General features: G+C 37.5%; 1 protein-coding gene across 1 annotated transcript in view; it reads right to left on the bottom strand.

Annotated features, from left to right (window-relative positions):
• The window catches only part of ICA1 (islet cell autoantigen 1), a 76,071-nt gene that overhangs the window by 19,023 nt on the left and 36,675 nt on the right, over positions 1–20,373 (bottom strand). Inside the window, 3 exon segments of the mRNA XM_052801410.1 lie at positions 1,408–1,502; positions 9,104–9,202; positions 9,393–9,518. Of these exon segments, the coding sequence (XP_052657370.1) occupies positions 1,408–1,502; positions 9,104–9,202; positions 9,393–9,518 (320 nt within the window).

Here is a 20,373-nt window from a genome sequence, read left to right as displayed (position 1 = left end):
GTTGATGTGGTGGTGAAGAGGACTGTATAGGCACACTCCTCCTCTAGTGACAGGAGAGGAGGAGCCACCTCCCCTCCTCTTGAGGATAGGCTTGTGGCGGAGCAGAGGAAAATTAGACTCAGGCCAAATCCTAGTATAATGAATGTTTACTGCGAATGGAAAGTTCATGAGGATTTTAAAAGCTTTGTTTTGTGTAATTCTTCTAGAATATTAGATGTTTGTTTATGGTTTGTTTTAGACAGCAAAATCATGACGTATTTTTTTCCCCTCAGTTTTATGACAGACTAGGAAAAAGCTAATCCATAAATAAAAAAAAGTACAACCATGACATGGCATCTGATGTGTTTGCTGGTAGGTGCCAATGCACACATCTTGCATAAATCATGCATTCATTCTAGAACTTTATATTCAACATTGAGGAAAACAATTGTTTATGAAATTCTTTATTATTGTCACGAGATGCAGCAGATTCAAGGAAATGCTGTGGAGACAACCACCTGCCAAACTGTACTTGGCTGAGTCGTTTCTAATCTGAATAGCACCAAATCTGACCAATTTATAAACTGGTTTTGGTCAGTGGTTCTGAATCTAAACAAGTAGAAGGACTGGAAAACTGAACTCTTTAAAAATCCATTATTATAAACAGCTGAGCAAAATCCACTAATCAGTCAAGCTGTTCTCTGCTTTTTGACAACTGATCCTTTGCTGGGTGCTTCATTTAACCAGGAACAGTCAAAACAACAGGTGGCAGCAGGATTATATCAATGCTGCATCTCCTCGCAACTGAATCCTGATGGTCCTGTAGCAGAAGGATCGCATCTCATTCTCCTCTTCTCCTCTCCCCATAGCAGCCCATTCATAAGTCCCTCTCACCTCAGAGCTACAGGTAACTCAAACCTTGATAGCATCAGTTCACTTAGATGTACTTTACACTAAGTACCTACTGCTTCATTGGATTACTAACCCATGCTGTATACATTACAAAAACTAATCGCTGCTCAAAGCAATCAGGAATCCATATCCTATTCCCAGGTGAAAGGAGATGCTGCTGAAGGGAGAAATACAATGCTCATATATCTTCTCCCATGTGTAGTTGTTTACCATTTCTTTTACTAAAGAAAAAATGACGCAAAAGCTGAAAAATAAAGAGAAGGCTAGGAAAGATGAAAAACATATAAAGATTTAATGGGTCTTTTTAAAGCTCTTCATTTCACCATAAAGTTTATTAGTTTTCATGTACACACCACAACATTTCAGGAATTCTTGTATTAAGCTTACTATTAGCTAGTGTGATCAGACTAGCTGTGTCTATATTTCCATTTATAAATGTTTGGTGACTTTAGCAATCAGAAAGCAGATTATAGACAAGAATACTTATTATTTTAATATAGAGGCCATGTGACTTACTGACTCTGCTGATCTTGTACTGATTTGGTGCTCTCAATCTGCAGGTCCTCCTTTTCTGCTTTTTCTGTTAGTTTATTCACAGGATCTTGTAAGCTCTAGATCATAACCATAATACAAACGAAGAGAAGAAAACAAAGTAGAATCAGGGAAGCAAAAGTGTGTCATTGAAGGCCAAACCAGACTATAGAACCTACATAAATTAAGCAAGAATGGTTCTGAGCTGTATCAAAACTATATCTGACCCAAACAAGCAAAATAAAAAATGGTAGAAGCTACTCATTCAAATTGAGTCACAGGAACACACTTTATATAAAAAGGTGACTCTTGGCTACTTCTAAACTCATGTTCTGTTTCCAGTATTTCTAAGTAAAACCATCTATACCATGTGCAAAGCAGGCACTGACAGCCTGTTTCTTTGCCATTTTGGGGGTTTGCCTCTTTTTTCCCCTCCTTTTTTGCCTTTTTTCTTTTTTAAAGTTGAGAAAAATTCATTCTTTGCATCGGTTTGTTCCTCATCCACTGCTGCTTTACTTCATTCTCTTTTTTTCTGACACAACTATTCACGCAACCTTGGCAACTGCAGTGTAGTGGGAAGGTACTACTTGTATCCTGAATCTGAAAATGAGGGTTAAAATCTTGGATAATTAATTAGATAGAGGCCAGGTGTGCTATTACAAAACCCTACTGTCCTTTGCAATCTGAAAGGCCATGCTACAAAATAACAATGTGCAGTTTCACAGTCAGCATTTTTATAACCAAAATTTGGACATATGAACAAGCCAACACATAAAGCATTATAGACTGACTCTTTAAGATTACAGAAGTGGTAAGTATACTACTGGTTGTCCCTGTTAAGCATTAATTAGGATTTCTGTAAGAAAAATTAAATAACTGAAGATAGTAATTATATAATTGCAGACGTTAGCAATGTGAATATTTGGCTCTATCAAATGGTTTTGCTGTGAAGGTGAAAACATGTTCCTCTTTCCAAAGTCCAACTCAGTTTCTGAAAAATAAAACCATGTTTCATGTGAATAGTCCTGGCCACTTCTACTTAAGTTTATTTATGTCTTACTCATACTCATAGTAGTGCATCTCACCCACCTTCTCCCCCCACCCCCCAAAAAGCTGAGGCTAAAACAAATAAGCCACCTTTTCTGCAAAACTCAACACACACAAAAATGTAGTGGTTTTGCATCTGGAGTTTTAACAAAATGGTAGTATGTTTCATCAGAATAATAAAACAAAGAAAAAAACATGGCCACTACATCCATCTCATCTATTGAATACAAGTTAGAGTCCCTAGCCCATCTGTTACAAGAAAAGCATTCCCAGGCATGTTGCAGGTCTTGTTTGCACTGCCCTGTTAACCAGGACAGATGAGTCCCCAGAAGGGGCATTCCAGTTTCTGCTTGGCTCAGTACTCATCTGTATGAGGAAACATATACTTCAGTGTTTCAGAAACTAAACTGATGGGACGTGTCATATACTGCAGTTGCATTTCTTTTTCCTCCCAGTATGTTAATTCTTCTATCTAGAACCGCAGATTAATTTGTCATAAACACCTTTAGCACTGCAGACATCATGCGTCAAAAGATGAGGGATCACAAAAGCAGCAATAATAAATAGAGGCTTTAAAGAAATTTACCTTATTCTGTGGTTGCCACTTTTTTTTGGACACTGTAACAGTGCTAACCAGAATCACATGTAAGTGTACTTCTTGGATTCTGAATAACAGACACTAGCCACCTCAGCTAGATCACCTATGAACGAATATGTTACCCTTTAACTGCATTTGTACTGAGTATTGATTAGACTGCACTTCTTGTACTGATAAAATTGATGGGAATTATTCCATTGACTGCAACAGGACCTCGATTAGAGTTCAAAAATGTAAGAATATGCACTATACTTGCACAAAAGTGCAGAGCAGAGAAAGGCTGCAGAGCTTTGCATTATGGGGACTGTACTGCTTCAGGCACTTGAACCATCTTGGACACTTTTACAGTAGGACACACAGTCCCCTGTAATCAGGAGGCGATGGTGCAACAGTTGTGGTGCTCTGCCTGCCACTAAGTATAGCAGCACAAAGCCTGCCCCAAGAAGGATGTAATTGTTTTGAATAACAAACAGGACTACTGTAACCACTGCTTAATTATACAAGTTAAAGACAATTATCAGAAGTAAAATCTTCTGCATCTTCCCCAAGAAAAATACAGAGAAACCAGCATCCTTCTTTAAGGAACTGTATTTTATGATGACTTCACAAGTGTTTCAGGAAATCCATATTTAAAGGACTGTGATCAAACCACAGAAACAGCATATAGAAATGGAGTTCACAAGTACCTTGGGAAGGAAACAGCATGATAATAATGGCAGTTACTGTTTCCTGTATTAGAAAAATAAACATAGCTCTGAAAAAGCTTCAGTTTCAATGGAGATTATGATAAAAATTGTTAAAAATCAGCAGCTGTATTTTAATGCAATAATCTAATGTAACAATTTAATTCAGACAATATTCCCTCAAATTCTGATAGCAAATACTGAAATTATTTTCCTCTCCCCTGCCTCCCTCTACTCCACATCTTGATGTGCACTACAAACTGAGATATCTTTTTTAAAAAGATTTTAAAAGGCTAGAGAATGGGTATGACATAAAGCTCAGTGTTAAAAAGCCATTGTCAACTGTTTTCTAAACATGAACCCATGGTACCGTGATCACTACTGTCAGCATGTATAGAAATCAAACTATGATATTCTCTTATCTCCCATCAGAAGAAGGGAAGAAGTCCCACCATCTAGAAAGTGTAGTGATCAAACAAGGCTGTAAAGACACAGACTGAGTTCAGACAAAAGCAAGCACACGTCAGTTGGGTGGGTGAAGCATACCTGACTTCGCTGGCGCAGAGCAGACAAATGCATAACTTCACAGCATGATTCTGGTTGCTCATGTGAACTCATACGGACTTTGTTGTGAGCTACATCAGCATGTGGCTTAAGGTAGGATCCTTGCATGTTTAGAAAGCTATCTTCCTAGCTTTATTATTTCTCTCTTACTATAAAAATCAGGGTAAGACCATACACACTAGCAGAGCAAGTTCACAGTCATTCACTCTGCCTATCTTGTCTGTCTCTACAACCAAAAGTCACCCAGTGATATTTGCTTGCTCCCAGTACTCAGACTAAATATCCAAGCCAACAAGAAGTTCCTTCACTGCAGAGTTAACTCTGGTTCCAGCTCAGGCACCATTCCGAGGCTGACTGCTACTCACTCAGAAAATTCCTTCACCTGCATCTGGGCTGCTTTCAAGTCAAGCCAAGATCATCTGGACTGCACACAAAACCTGTCCTCTGCAGTTAAATCACCAGAGTGTTGACAACGCACTCAGCTAGCCCACAGTTCCCTCAAGTGCCTTGGACAACTAATGCACTTCCTCTTGACTGAGAAAGAATCAAAGCAACACAGCTAAGGGCAGGTCCAGGAGCCAGGGATACATCCCAGGATGTCACGACACATATGGAGAACTACGACACCACTGAGGAGACAAAAACTTGGATATGTTTCATTTGCGGGGGGGGGGAGGAGCGGGGGGAGAGCTGAAAGGGAAGAGGAAAAGCAGGTAGTCTCAGAATTTCCTCGTGGAGATTCATCAGAAAAAAAACCCACCCCCCCTCAAAACCCCTAGAGATATAAAATTACACACAATCTTGCCTATGAGTAAAGTCATGGTGCAATAAACAGAAACAAGAAAGGCTACCAGACTACAGCAGAGGTCAGCAGAAGGCAACAGTATTGTAGTACCTGTCTGGACAGAGTTCTCCAAACCACATAAGAAGCACAGGCAGCAGTGTTCCACTTTGCACGGAAATAAATGGATGCATTGAGATTTACGCCTTCTGACTCCCTTACCAGGGCTATTATTATTTCTAGGCTCATACGAACTCTTCAGGAAGTTTGGTATTATAGCATTAAAATGTAAAAAATGCAACTAAATATTCATTAAGTAACTAAGGCAAATAAATGGTGACAGAAATTAGAAAGAAGTATTATTCATGAAAAGTAGCCCCTGAAATAAATTTGAATTCATTTGCTATACGGTAATTTCAAGACAATGAAACCTTAAAGGCTTTACCAAAACAGCAGCCCATCATCTTTAATATTACAGCAATGGATACAGTAACGGATACTTTTACATCATGATATATAGAGTTGTTAGCACATTAATAATCATCTTTCATCAAGCATAAAACTTGCAGTTAGGAAATACAGCTGCAATAGCACAATTATACTACTCTCAGCATATACCCTGAAGCAAAGAAAACAAATGGGCTGCTTTTCATTAAGGGAGTTTGGCAAACATCTCTAAAGACAATGTTTTCTTTCCAGAAACAATCCCGAGAGGCATTTAAGAGTCTCTTTCCTGAGGTAAACCTGGTACATGAATATATTCATGCTACAAAATAAAAATAGTAATTTTCCAGTACATAGCACCTTCTAATTTTTCAGTAAGACAATCTACATCTAAGTAAAATATTAACAGTTTCTTTAAATTCTTGTTTTAAAGTAAAACGCTAATCCTACATACATGTATGCTTAGTTTAATTCAGAAGGATCACTTGTATGAGCAAAATTAAGCTGCTAGTATCAGAACTGGAATCATAAAACACAAAAATGATTTTCAAGCACCAAATTCAGAATTTTATTTTAGGAAAGATCCCTTTTAACATATAAGACAGGGGAAAATATTCTAAAAGGGGTAACTCCGGATTAAACATAGAAATGGGCACACTGAAATATTTTATGTATCTTTTAAGCAATTATATATTCTAATTGTGTATTTTTAATGCATAAAGTCAACAGCAGACACGGCATCTTCATTGGGTACATTTTTAGAAAAAGTTTCTCCATCAGAAACTACACTTACCCTAGATCAGCTATAGCTATTTATTATACTTCATAAAAAAAATAATACCATGTAATCTCAATGTAGAATTAGCTTGTAGCTCCTTCTTAATATATAGTTACTCTGGCATGAACATATGATATGACTGGTAGGGATCAGTTCCCTAACCATAAACATCTATTGTTATTCCACACCCAGGTCTAGCAGAGGAGACACAGGACTCATGGGAGTCCCATACCCTTCAGAAATGACAAGTAGAGGTGAGGTCACTTACCCTAGTAGGGCACCTGAAGTAGCAGCAAACATCTATTCTCTTATGCAACAGAATCTCACCTGATGCAACCACCAGAATTTGATTTAATCTCCTTATCAATCATTTAATGTAAACAGACAACTACTAATTGGGGGAAAACAGATCACAGAGGAGACTTAACTTTGGTATAGAAAATAATCCCACACTCTAGAAACCGAAAGAAATAAAGAACTGATACTAAAAGGCAGTAACATAGTCTTATTCCCAAGCAGCTGTTTTCTGAAAGCACAGACTTTCATGAAATGCTGTAGTATAAAACTACCTCCTGATTAGCATCATTTCTCAGCGTACATATCACTGCAAAAACAGGAAATCACATCTTTTCAGCGCAGAAGGCCAGCAATAAAAATGGTTAAGATTCTTGTAACAAAGATAGGCTGCATCCTAAACACACTACAATATTCACAACCATTTTTACAGTTACTTTTTGCTTCAATGGACTGCTTGTTACACATGTATGGACTCAATATAGATTGTATTTCTTCATCATGATTCCCAACCTAATTTCAAATTTAGATTATACTAAAATCTTTCACAGGAGGAAGTTCAAAAGATAACAAGCATCCCCAAATCTCTCTCATCCTCCATCACAAGGGTACTTCACACTCCAGAACAGGTGCATTTTCTGTATAAGTTTCTCTCCAAGGTGTCCAAATGTTACTATACATTTTGAAACATCATATGTCGTGTTCAGATTATCACATTTTTAGATACAAAAGAGAATAAAGAATAAATACCCAGCAACAATATAGGCTACCTACACAAATTGGACTGGAACTGGTTTGTATCAAAGCAAAGAGGAGAAAAATCCTCAGAAACCTTCTAACATGAGGAAGTTATGAGAACAGCCCACCAGTATGGTACCCAGGCTCCTGAGCAGTACTCCGGCTGTGCTAAACCCAGGCTGTGAATTAGACATCATTGCAATGGGTGGCAACGGTGGGGAAATAAAGGGGACTTTCTTTTGTGGCTTGGAGTTTAATTGGTGAGTCTGTATGCAATTACTAGCAATGTCAAGATAACTATGCCCAACTGTCTCCTGCTGAAATCTGGACATAAGCTCTGGCTAAAACCCATCTTCCATGACATGGACTATGCAAGAAAGACGCTTAGAGTTATGTTAACTTCACAGCAAATGAGGACTTCTCCTGCAAGACAGGATTCTTCAGAGGCTAGGTAAGATGAAACAGTTTATGAGCCTCCTCTTATTTTCGTCCTCGGTCAGGAGAGACTGATCTTGAAATTTGTTTGTTTGGTCTGTTGTGATGTTTCAAGCTGCAGCAGTAAGTCTCCTTCAAGCTCTTTACACACTTCAAAGTTCAGAAACTGCTCCCTCTCAACCCACCTTCTAGAAAACAACTTTAAATATAGCACAGTCATGTACAGACAAGTTTGGTAGTGTGGGGTGAATTAAACCTTATACCTTCAGGTGCTTCTTTTCCAGGAGCTCTGGGGCAGCGACAAGCTATATAGCATAATACAGCCCAACTTCCACTTCTACATGTCACACGCACAAGTGTTTCATGGATTGAGGCTATGACTTGTAATTGTTTTCAAACTGGGTTGTCCCTCCAAGCAAACAGTGGCTTTGCCGCAAGCTGTTCATTCCTCACTTTCATCCTGATGGTAACCCTTCCATCAGACCTCCTTCAGATAAATGTTATTTTTCTCCCATGCAAACAGGATCAGCCAATCACAGTTATTACACTGCACAAAATAACTACAGAACAAAGACATCTATGGGGATAACTGGAAAGTTAACTAATTTTTTCACTGTTTTCCCATTCCCCTGCTGAACTTCGAATTGCAGCGAGCAAAACAACTTCATATGCAGGGGCAGGCATGACAAGGGAAATGCGCAGTGCTGAGTGATTATTTTTAGATACCTGGTGAAACTTTCAACTCAGACTTCAGTCAGATATTGCACATATTCCATATTCAAAGATTACAAAGGATCAGCAAATACCACTAGTCAAGCAAAACAGTATTTCCCAGGGCAGTTAAGGGTTAAAAAGTCTGAGTACAGGTGTGAGAACGCTGAGCATCCATGTATTCATATTCAGTCCAATAAGGTGTTCTTAAAGAGTGTGAGTTTTGAAAAACAGATACAAGGGCAAAATAGTATTAATTCACTTGTGGGATTCTATAGAGCAAATAAATCCATAATTCTGATAGATTTTATGATTCTTTAGGAATAATCAAATACAATCCCAGTTAGCACTTAAATGCATACTTAAGTGCAGCTCTGAATAATGTCTTCCTTGAAATATTCCTTAGTCACTGCACTCTACATTGCAGTTTTTGATCCTACTAGCCAGAAGTGCATTAAACAGAAAACCTGTATTTAAATGAAAAGACAGAACAGGGATAAAATTGTCAGAAAATATACAGACAAAATATGAATGTGTGCTTTCTACATCCTTGTATGATCTCTTATTTGTTATCATTGGGCAAACAAACATATCTATATATTCCTTACCTTTAACATAGTGAATTCATACGGCTGATAACCTTTGAAACTTTCATGGATGGCTGCCATCGTGTGCGAAGTTTTTTCCCAAAAATGAAGAAGTGTTGTCTGTAAGGTAGGGTACAATTTCAATGCAATGTTAGCTTTAACACCGATCTGCTTTCAGTGCAAATTTCACATCTCCCCTCCAATACTAGTTACATATTCTTACAGTTGAATATCGCCATGGTAACCTCTTCCAAAAAACATATATTAACAGGAAATATTTCTTTTGGAGGTCAACGTTTTCTTTGGATACCTGATATGTTGTTAATACATGAGAAAGGAGGTTGCATCTGCTTGCTCCCAAAAGATCCACTTTTTGACAGACATCAGTCTTCAGTTTGTCAAAGTTCAGTTTTGCGTGTCGCACTTGAGCTTGAACCTTTGAACAAAGGGGCAATTGTTTATGTAGTGAAATTTTTTCTCCATTTTTCATGATGCAAACTAATACAACTTTTAGGGAAATCAGACAACCGAACAGACTCAATTAAAATTTAAGTAGAACTTTACTATAGCATCAATCCCACTGAAATTAAGATATGGCAGGCTTATGTATGCTAAAATATGGCTCTTACTAAAATATGGCTCTTACTATCTTTTATGTTACTATTTTTCTAGTATATTCAGTGAAGAAATTTTGTTTTCTAACCCCTGTTTATAAAATCGATATTAGTATTAAAGTTATACTGAGAAGATAATAATTGGAAAACATACTCATTTTGGTATCTTTACAGCAATACCAATTCAAAGCCTGACCAACAAATTTGGAACTAAAAGTTTACTACATAACATACAGGCACACAGGCAGAGACATCTCCATGTACCTATAGTAGGAGACAAATTACACTGACAAACTTTAAAGTCAATCTGCAACTTTCATTGACAATACAGCACTTCAATAACTTTGAACTGTTATAAAATTTTGCTCATTAAGGTTTTCCTTCTAAAATGGAGTGCTTCTCCTGTTTATTGCTATACGAAAAATATCAAGGCCCCCTTTCTTAGAAGTGAACAATTTCAGTTTCAAAGGGTTTTAGTTTTTCAAATTATTCTTCTACCACCTATTAAGTACATACAAGACACCCTTTGTTACACAAGCCGCACGTTTGACAACAATACTGGTATTCTCATGATCAGGTATCAGAGTAGCAAGTTGATGTAGGTGTTTTGTACCCAGGAATCCCCATTTTTATGACAGCTTTGTACACTACCCTAATACTATATTAACAAAACAAATTTGTTTATAAAAAAATTTGTATACAAAATTTAGCTTTCTTCCAAGGAAATGGAAAACAATCAAACCACAAAACATGATGATTTTCCTATAACTCTTTCACAGTTACAATAAAAAGTTTACCCCAAAAAACCTTCATAGTGGGAAAAAAACCCACCGAATGCAAATTAAATACGTTTCCCTTCCTTTACTAGCCTAACTCAGAGAGTAAACTGATTTTGTTCAGAATACGCAGACTGAATCAAACAAGATCTGACAAACTTGTATGCTCCTCATCTTCAAAAGTAAATCCAGAACCTTGCAGCAAGCGCCTATGCTCCTTGTGCAGTAAGGACAAATACATACCTCATAACACAATCCAAAACTTTAGGGTTACCATATTTCTAATCTTACTCTGCCAAACTCACAGAGTGTATGAGACATCCAACCAGGCAGAAAAACTGCAAAAGATCTGCATCACAAATTAATGAGATGACATACTCACACAAATTGTGGGACTCTTGGGTTGCTGGATACATGGCAACCTTTTTTTCACTGATCAGATCAGCTCTGCGTAAGTAATATAATACGGTTGCACATATCATAGGCCTGATATGTTCATAATGAAGAAACTACCACCATTCAAGATTTCTGATAAAATCTCATCTATGAGGTGCTGCATTTAACAGTAGAAAAAGATGATGCCTAGAATTTTTATTTTTTTTTTTTTAAAGAAAGAAACAGCAATGATACTCTACCTTTATAAGATGTGGTTAGTGCATTCATCTAGAAGGGGAAGTCTTCCAGGGTAACTCCACATATTACACCAAGCAATCAATGAACAAAGCTTGAGTTCTGGTAATAAGAACTACACCTCAAACTTCTGACCTGATCCAGTGCACTAACCACAAGACTAACACATCTCACTGATGACTTGCCTTGTTGTTTTTGCATATTGAAGACTTTCAAACCAAAGAGGGGTGTGTCCGGAGCTGAAAGAGTTCCTGGGTAGTTAGGCGATATTTTCGTGAGGTAGAGACAGCTTTGAATTCCCTCAGGAAGGAGGAAATTGCTCCCATGGCTTCCACTCCTTAGGCAAGCATGATAAATGCTAAGCTATGATATAAAAAGCAAGGAGCAGCTACTGCCAAAATATCTTCCTACAAAGTATGATACTTTGTGAAAAGCCTTAATCAGAACTACACTGGCATGAGCCGAGGCTGCCCCTTAGTAGGGGATCCTCGAGGAACTCTACGCTACTACTTTTAGCTTGTGCCTGGTGGAAGCCCGAGCAAGGCACCACGCTATCCACACCAAGAGTCCCACCCCACACATAATTGTCTAGTCAGAAGAGCAGGTGGGTAAAGAGCTTATGGGCCTCCAAAATTAAGCAGCAATGGAGGAGGGTGGGAGCAGTGCCAGAAAGAGTGTGGAAGCTTTATCCGGTGCTGGATAAAACACCTTTGTCCTGCATTAGGTCCTCAAATCCTTTATTTGCTTTAGCTGCGAGTGACTGAGAGCACAGGTTTACAACTTCAGTCTGAAAAGAAGAATTGTGAAGAAAATCATGGGCCTGTGCAAAAAGGAACTTCTAACTGAAATTGAAACATGAGATTACCTACATCTTTTGCCAGCAAGAATTGGTACAGCAGGAAGGTATTTAATTAAGACATGTTGTAGGGCTTTGAAAAACCTAGTGAGACTTGAGACTAAATTCTGATCTCAGTTACAGCCATGAAAATCCAGAGAAATTCGGCTGATGTCAGTGGAAACATGTCATGTATAAAACTATATTTTACAATGGTGCAGCTGAGATCAGAATCCCTTTCCTATTCAGTATATCATAGCACTGGTGAAAACACGGTAAGAACAGCTGTGGCTTTGTAGACTGATAGTCCAAGTGAGCAAAGAATGTTAGCTCTGGGGAATAGAATTACACTGTCAGAGATCGTGGGCCACAAGAAGAAAGGAAGTACTAATAAATGTAATTATTAATTTCTACAACTGCAAGTTTGCATAAGGACTTTCTACAACAGACTGGGATTTGGGTCTACCTCATATCTCCAACTCCTTAAAAGAAGAGAAAAAAATCCAGAAAACAAAAAACCTGTAAAATTTTAGTTGTAGTCTTCCTGCATACAGTCTTCAGGGACATTTAGCGTGAAACAATGTCAGCATTTATCTTAACTAAATGTGTAATTAGTGTCTCTTAAACGCTAGGGAATTCATAAAGAGGCAATCCACAACACAATGTGGAATTCCCATATGACACGCTCATACAGATGATTCAAAATACTTAATGCTGTGTTACCACATGCCACACATTTCTCTTGCCAACCAGGGAAGATGCAATACTATGAGAACTATTAAATTAAGGACACTTTTAGTTTTTTTGATACACTGAAAATTTATGGAGAAGTACTCTCCATTTTGCAGCAGCAGCGCAGGACAGCCAAGAAAGAACACTGCATACTACATCAGCATGACCTTTTGCCTTTTATGTGTGCGAATAAATGCATTTTCAATTCAAATTATTATTAGACATCTTTTAAGATTACTTGTGGCTTCAGGAATTAGGTATAAAACCCTAGTGCTTACAAAGCATAATCTACTTAATACCACACAAGTTATCAGAATGAACCTTTGGTTTTCTACTCAAGGGAAAGCTGATGTAATACAAACTAATCTTCTCCTTTCTCTGCAATTACTCTCTAAGACATGAGAAACAGGACCTCATTGTGGTCTCAGTCCTGCAAATTTTTCTTCAAAATCCTGGTCTGAAAAGTGTCAGGATTTTACTGACTGTAAGAGAACTGCACTGATCCAAATGCAACTTGGACATTTTATGATGAAAGAGCTCCTAAGCATCTGAAACCGTAGGTGCTAGTTTTGAGGTTTATGCTGTACAAGAAAATCTTATGGTACTACTGACATAAAAAGAGTATTACTCTTCATCTTTTTCTAAGCAGCAACCTGGAGCAACCTGCTTTTAATTTCCCAATGTAAACATCTAAGTACAATATTTATGGAATATAATTCTTTAAGGAGAGCACATAAGAAACCACAAAATCGGAAAGCAGTATCGTATTAAATCAATAGCTTGGTAAACTACGAGATGCCAGATAAAAGTGAAATAATTTCAAAAGACTAAAATAAATAAGTAAGTAAATAAATAAATAAATAAATAAATGTTAAAATCCTAAATCCTGGGGGCTTGAAAGTCAGATTCTGGAATGCTTGATTGTAAGGGCAAATATTTGCTGACACAGGTTCCTAAACCTGTATTCAAACAGAAAAGTCTGTCTTCAAGAGTGCTAAAAATATGTTCAGACCCAGTTAAAAAACCCTGTTCAGTATGTTCAGTTACTAAAATACAGATTTGTCATGTATTTTCAAGGAAGCTTTATGTCCTCTACAGTACATCTGCATTATTACTTTCTTTTAGTCTACCATAAAACGCAAAATTTGTTTTCAGTAGTAGCTCAATTTCAGGGACAATTCAGCTAGTGAAGCATCATCTCCAAAATGAACTTATGTCAGATAAATGCATTAACTCTCTTTACATACAGTGTATTTTTGTCTCAGCATTTCTAGCATAGAAGCAGAAACAGATGCTTCCAGTCTAATTTGTCACCCAACCTTTCACTTACTCGATCTGAAAAGCATGCACGGCGTGTGTATAGGCTGGAAGGAGGTGGGTAAGTAAATCAAGAAGGAAAAATGCCTGGAATATAGCAAAACTTCCTGTTGGAGGCTCTGGGTAAACTCTACCAGCAGATGGAATCAGCACAAATCTCTGCAGTAAGTATAGCACCTTCTGGCATACCTGATCGTTGTAAAGACTACATGCAAATTAAATTCAAACTGAAGTAGGCTGTAGTTTGAGGACAAAGTATTTAGCGTATAGTGTATCTTACACCATTTCTGCATATAGCACAGAAAGCATAAGGAACTAGAATCTCAGTTCCCACAAAACTGTAATAACTTCATAGCGTGAGTGGTGTTATGACAAGGAGCACGCATTACACTTTTACATGAGCATATATAAGCACATACTGATTTTTTTTTTTTTTTTTTTAAATTCGAGATTGATGCCGGGTAGTCAGAGAACAGAAAATGTAATGTTTCATACAAAATAATGCCTGTAACTAAGCTTTTCCATGTGCAATGTAAGGACTTCCAACGTCTTACACAGTACAGATGAAATTTATAAAGCGAGAAATGCCTAGCTAAAAAGGAAAACTACTTGGACAGTATAATAGATCCAAATAATATCTCTTAGGTCAGACACTGAGCAGCTGTACATCAGATTTGTTCAAGAAATGTAACTATTCTTGAGATATGAATTTAGATAACCAAAAGTGCATAATGACTTCCAATGATACATTTCTTATATTTGCCATTTTGGACTTAATTATGATCATCTCCGCTTGCGCGTGCATCCCCATGCACCTCATCCTATTAAGCTTGATTAAGCAAATTTGCAGTCATGTTGCAATTCATCTAAAGTACTTAATTACCATTGCATGTCTATCTGTCTCACTGTGGAAAGCAACAAAAGTACTGTCTGCCTTTCTGCCACAAAATAACAACCAGTATGTCAGCTTTGAAAGAGAAGTTTATGTCTGTGCGAGGAGAGGAAAAACTGCAGGTACCCCTGCCATACAGACTGCCTTTTTCTTCTTTTCCTATGCAAGACTAGCAGAGTGGAGCAGCTACCTATGACTCAGATTCCCAGTCACTACAGCAGTACAAGCAAGTAACACTGAAACGCCTGTCAAAAATATAGATGTCCTGTGTCAAGGTAGTTTAAATCTATCAGCAAACTCATGTGGAAAGACAGGAGATAAGTGAAAGCTGAATTAAATGTGTATTAGGCTAGTTGCACTGTAAGAGATAAAGATTCTGGAAAGAAAACTTTCTGATATCCTAAAGTGGTAGAAAACTCTCATTATATACGGACTTGATCAAGGCAAGTCTATCACAAGATACAATACAGCACAAAGATTTTCAGCCACCAAAGACCATTTTTCTAGCAGCTCAAACATTAATGGTGAGAAACAAACTAAATATTCAATCGAAACACAGTGATATCCAACATTATCCAATGAAATCAATGCCTACTCAAATAATTGCAAGTATCTACTAGCAAATTACCTGCCATAGTTACCCAGAGATTTTAGATTTAATTGAAGCATCTAATTCACCTGTTCAGATTTGTCACTGGAGGCTGCAGCATGTTCATGACAATCCTGAATGTAAGCAATAGAAGAAGAGTGCTAAAGTACAGCAAAGAAAAAGAGGAAAGAAAAAAAGAAAAGAAAAAAAAAAAGAAGGCAGAAGCAATGCTATACCCCTCCATAACAGAATATAGAGAAATGCAGCTCAATATGGATTAAGTTAGCAGTAGCAGCATTTCACTGTATTTACTGGGACCAAGAACGATTGTGTTTCTCTGCCAAACAACTCAACCTGAAACATCAATTGCCTATAAAAAGAACAACCATAAAGTCATCACATGCTGGTAAAAAGTTTCTGTTCCTTTAATCACAACATTTTTGTTTCTAGTCAGAACAATCAAATCTCCATGATTTTAACATCTATTTTGCTCTCCTTGCACTACGACAAAGAGGTCTAAAGAAACAAACTAGTAAAAAGTAACATTATAACTGAAATGTTATTCCCCCAAACCCAGCAGCTTTCATGCATTCAAACCTGCTACATTTTAGCTATTTTCACAATACCACCCTATTTGAATTCACGTGATAGAATCATTCTTACGCTTAGTCTTCCTTCTCAAAAAATTAGTTTAGTCAAAACCAGGATTTTTCATCTACCTCTGCAATCAGAATAGGAGACAAAATAACAGCTGTAATTGTTTTAATTCACACTAAAGAACAATAGTTCATTTGAGTATGTGACTATTCCCTTTCACTTCAATAGTATTGCTCACTATTATTTAACATTTGTATTACAGCAGTTCCTGAAGGTTTCAGGGAGACTGTGTCCCATTGTCCTCAACACTAAAAAGCACTGAATAAATTACAGGTCTGCCCCAGAGTTACGGAATACTTAAGCACAAGCCCAAGTGTTTGAAGGACAGGGGTCTTAAATTAGTATTGCGCTGGGAAAACAAGCCCTTACTGGGTATGTACAGGGGTGAGTGACTCTTGCCCCCGTGATAGTGGAGTCTACCCCACCAGAACATTATAACATTACAGCAGCCACTTGTTCCATTTCGCAAAATAAACCAACTAAAGATCCCTGTCTTGTAAACATGACCATGAATAGCCTGCACCATTCCGTCATTTGTATGATACAGTTCTCTTAAACCTCCATTGCACTATACACATATGCATGTGCACATACATGCAGGTCTACTACAAACTTTTCTATTGCAACACCTACCAGCTAAAAAGCATTAGAGCTGCCACTGAGTGTTTGGATATAACAGATTCAAGCAATCTTCAGCCTTCAGCTGTGCTCCCGGTCTGAGAATTTGTAGAGTTTGAAGGGCTTGGAGATTTTTTTTTTCTGCTTAAATTGGTTTATAATAAAAATATAAACATATCCTGACTGGTGTGAAGATAAAATTGAACTCTTCTACATAAAATTCCAAGTTTTGTGGGGGTTTTTTTTGCAATTTCTCATGGGTAAGGCCATAGGATTTTAAGCTCCTCTCTCCCTTTTCCTTCTGTCCCCCTCAGAAAGGCCTAATAAAGATGCTATAGACAGGACAATATTTGTGTACCAGGCAAGGAAAGGATTATATGACAGAACTAAATTTCACACGGACACTTTACACCGACACATGATAGCTTTGATACAACGCACAGCTCTAAATTAGTTTGTAGCATGCAACTGATAATACAACAGAATTTTTCAAGTCTGCGAAATTAATAGCAATAAAAGAACAGTTTGTGTGTTCTATTCTCATCTGTGCCTGTGATGCTATATTACGCTATAGAACAACTGGAGGGTTAATTATTTTTTCATCAGGAAAGTGATCATACTCTGGTAGCTCTTCCTTCTGCCTCTAACATGCCCTGAGGCACTGAATAAATAATAATTTGAAAAGAAAAAACGTAGGAGGTTTTTAAGAAGCTATATTGAAGGAACTTTGCAAAGTTGCATTACTTAGACCGTAAACTATACATACATACATTCATATATATATTTATATTTATCATAGAGTATCATCTCCCAGAATGGAACAGAACGACCTCAAAAATCTTTTAAGGTTGGATGATAATATTCTGTACTTTAAATCTATTAGCAATTATAACTCTTAAAACCTTATCCACCTAGAAAACAACGTAATCATGTAATAGGGAAAGCTTAGTATGTTTGTGTTGGATTAAGTTTTCACAGTTTTAAAAATACATCAGATGTCATTAGTTTTAGATGAACTACTTTTTAAAAATACTGCAATTTTTTATACTATTTTAAATAAAACAAATTTATACTTAATTTACTTTTTTCAGTATGTTAAAAACTTTATTAGAAACATTCAGGTATCTGTGGGTAACAAAGTTTAAACTCCAGGAAGCACCAAAAAGGATCCCGTATTTTCTTTGATTCTGTGATTTTCAACATGTCCTAATAGGATATGACCCATTTCAGCAGTTCATTGAGGAGAGCCATTATAACTCCCATAGTAAGTTCCAAAATTCTAGCCACTATTTTGGCTCAGTTTTTGCTAGAATTTGTCCCTGTACACAGCAGGATTCCTATCCCCTTGGTCATTCATACCTTATCTGGCTTTGGGAAGCTCTGCAGGTTTTCTAGAAAAGTGCTCCTAGACAGTTGCCATGTATTTGGCTAGAGAGTTTAAGGCCAGAACAAATCAGTAGATTAACATCACAAAATATTATTCCTGCACTTACCGTAAGGCATGTCTTCCAGAAAGACATGCTAGGTGTGCCTAGCTCAGATGTTGACATCTACACCATTACCCTGTGATCTGTTTTAGTGGATGGAGATCTGGCCAACACAAACAATTGAGACTAGAGTTTGGTTCATGTTAGCCTAAAAGAGCCTGTTTCTGTCCACTGGACTATAACGAGAGCTCTTGTTGATTAGTTTAAGTGCAGACATCTACAGAGCAGATGTCCGAAGTTACGTTTGATAAATGCTAACCTAAGTGACGCCCAGAAAAAAACCTAGTTTCCTTTATTGCTAATAATACACATGCTTAAATACCTGCCTTATTTACCATTTGAATTCATCCAGCATAAGCTTCCAAGCTATGATTCTTGATAAAATTCCAGTGAGTAGATTGAGGACCCTCAGCAACTTACATACCACTGTCAAGCCAACTGTTCATCTTCTCTTTGTTAAACGAGACAGATTGACTTAGAAACACCTTAAGTAATTTCCCCTAGTCCTCAAGTTACATCTTATAGTTTTTGATACTCTCCCTCTCCAGTTTTCCAAGCCAGAGATGTGGACTGTGATCTGTGCTCACTCAAAGTGTATTGAGAGTCTCCTGCCACTGGCTGACAGCTAAGCTACATCTTTACAGAAGATCTTCAGAAAAACTGTTGCAGAAACCTTTCGAATGTAGTTGCAGAGCTGCAATTAGCAATTTGCTGCCTGGGAGGAGAAAAGAATTAAATATACAAGGGAGATGAAATTGTGGCTATATATACAAAAGAGCTCCTTAATCTAGAACTCCAAACATACGCTGTCATGTTGTTTCTATCTCCAGTCACTGAAGACGTGGCTGTTGTGCTCGGGATACATATCCCAGACAAACTATTACTTCCATTCTCTGTTCTCTTCTCTGACCACAGAGCCTCATGCTTTTCTTTTCTCCTGCCTATGTAACTTTGTCCTAATTTCTAGCCCTGTCCTTATCCTCTCAGTACTTTGGGTCAGATGCCTGCCTTTTTCTTCCTGGTTTGAAATCCATGTGTATGGCCCTGGGTCAAGAAGAATGTCATGTTAAAGAGCAAAGTGCTTAATGAGCATTGCTGCATTTTATTTTTTTCTTTAACAGCAAAAATACAAGGTAAGAAAAGATGTTAGGTACACTGAATTAACTACTGCTGCTTTTAAATCCCAATGGAGGATTTTTTTCTAAAAGATGATATAAAAATACCGTATTTACCAAACAGTTGGGTTGTGGACATGCACCATGACTTCTTTGTGGATTTTATTCAGTAGAATATGAAATTTGCTCCTTGTATCACATTTATGCCACATTTCCCTCTTAAGTTCTTCAGTATTCAGCCTGTAAAAATTTTACTGCCTTGAGCCTGTTGGCTCACACACCATGTAACTCCAGCCTGGCAGTAATGAGTAAGCCATGGTCAAAACTGCTTACTTCATAACCACTGACAGTCAGCAGATGCGAGCAATTCTCTGACCCCTGTGAGGATATAAGGTTATGGCTGGCTTGAATATTCTTCCTTTTTTCCCTCTCCAAAAAACAAAGGTTGGTTGTACCATCTTCTAATATATTCAATAACAGCCATCACAGAAATTGAATCCTACCAAGTAGCTTTCCCTCTCTCCTTTATGCAAACACATATACATTTATCTTACTCCTTTCTCTTTCTTTTTTTTCTACTGCCTCCCTTCCTTCCCAGCCCTGTTTATTCCTGCTGTTTTATAATGTACCTTTTCCAACTCTCTTGTGTCTCTTTAGGGATGGGGAAAAATGAGAACCTCCTTGCACATTATGCATGCGATTCCACAAATATTATACAGTGACGTGAAGATTTTTTTTTACTCTACATCTTTGGTCCACCCAAAGCCAAGCTGGATCTGCAAGAGCAGATCAGTTCAGGCTTAGCAATGGGGAAAAAAAAGCAGGCAAGAACGAAATGTCTGATCAAATATATAAATTAGTTTCTGTAAAAACAATGATAGAGTAGGATTTTCCAGCCCAGAAAAAGGAGGTGGCTAAGGAGGAGTATGATGGCAGTCCATCATACCACACATACAAAAGTTGTAAAAGACCAGACTTCAACCAATACAGGAACCAGAGGGCATTATACCAAACCAGCTGTTTGAATTC

This window comes from Harpia harpyja, chromosome 1 (genome assembly GCF_026419915.1).
Source record: "Harpia harpyja isolate bHarHar1 chromosome 1, bHarHar1 primary haplotype, whole genome shotgun sequence".
Classification (NCBI taxonomy): domain Eukaryota; kingdom Metazoa; phylum Chordata; class Aves; order Accipitriformes; family Accipitridae; genus Harpia; species Harpia harpyja.
Note: the sequence above shows the minus strand (reverse complement) of the source record. Positions and strands in the feature narration are given on the sequence as shown.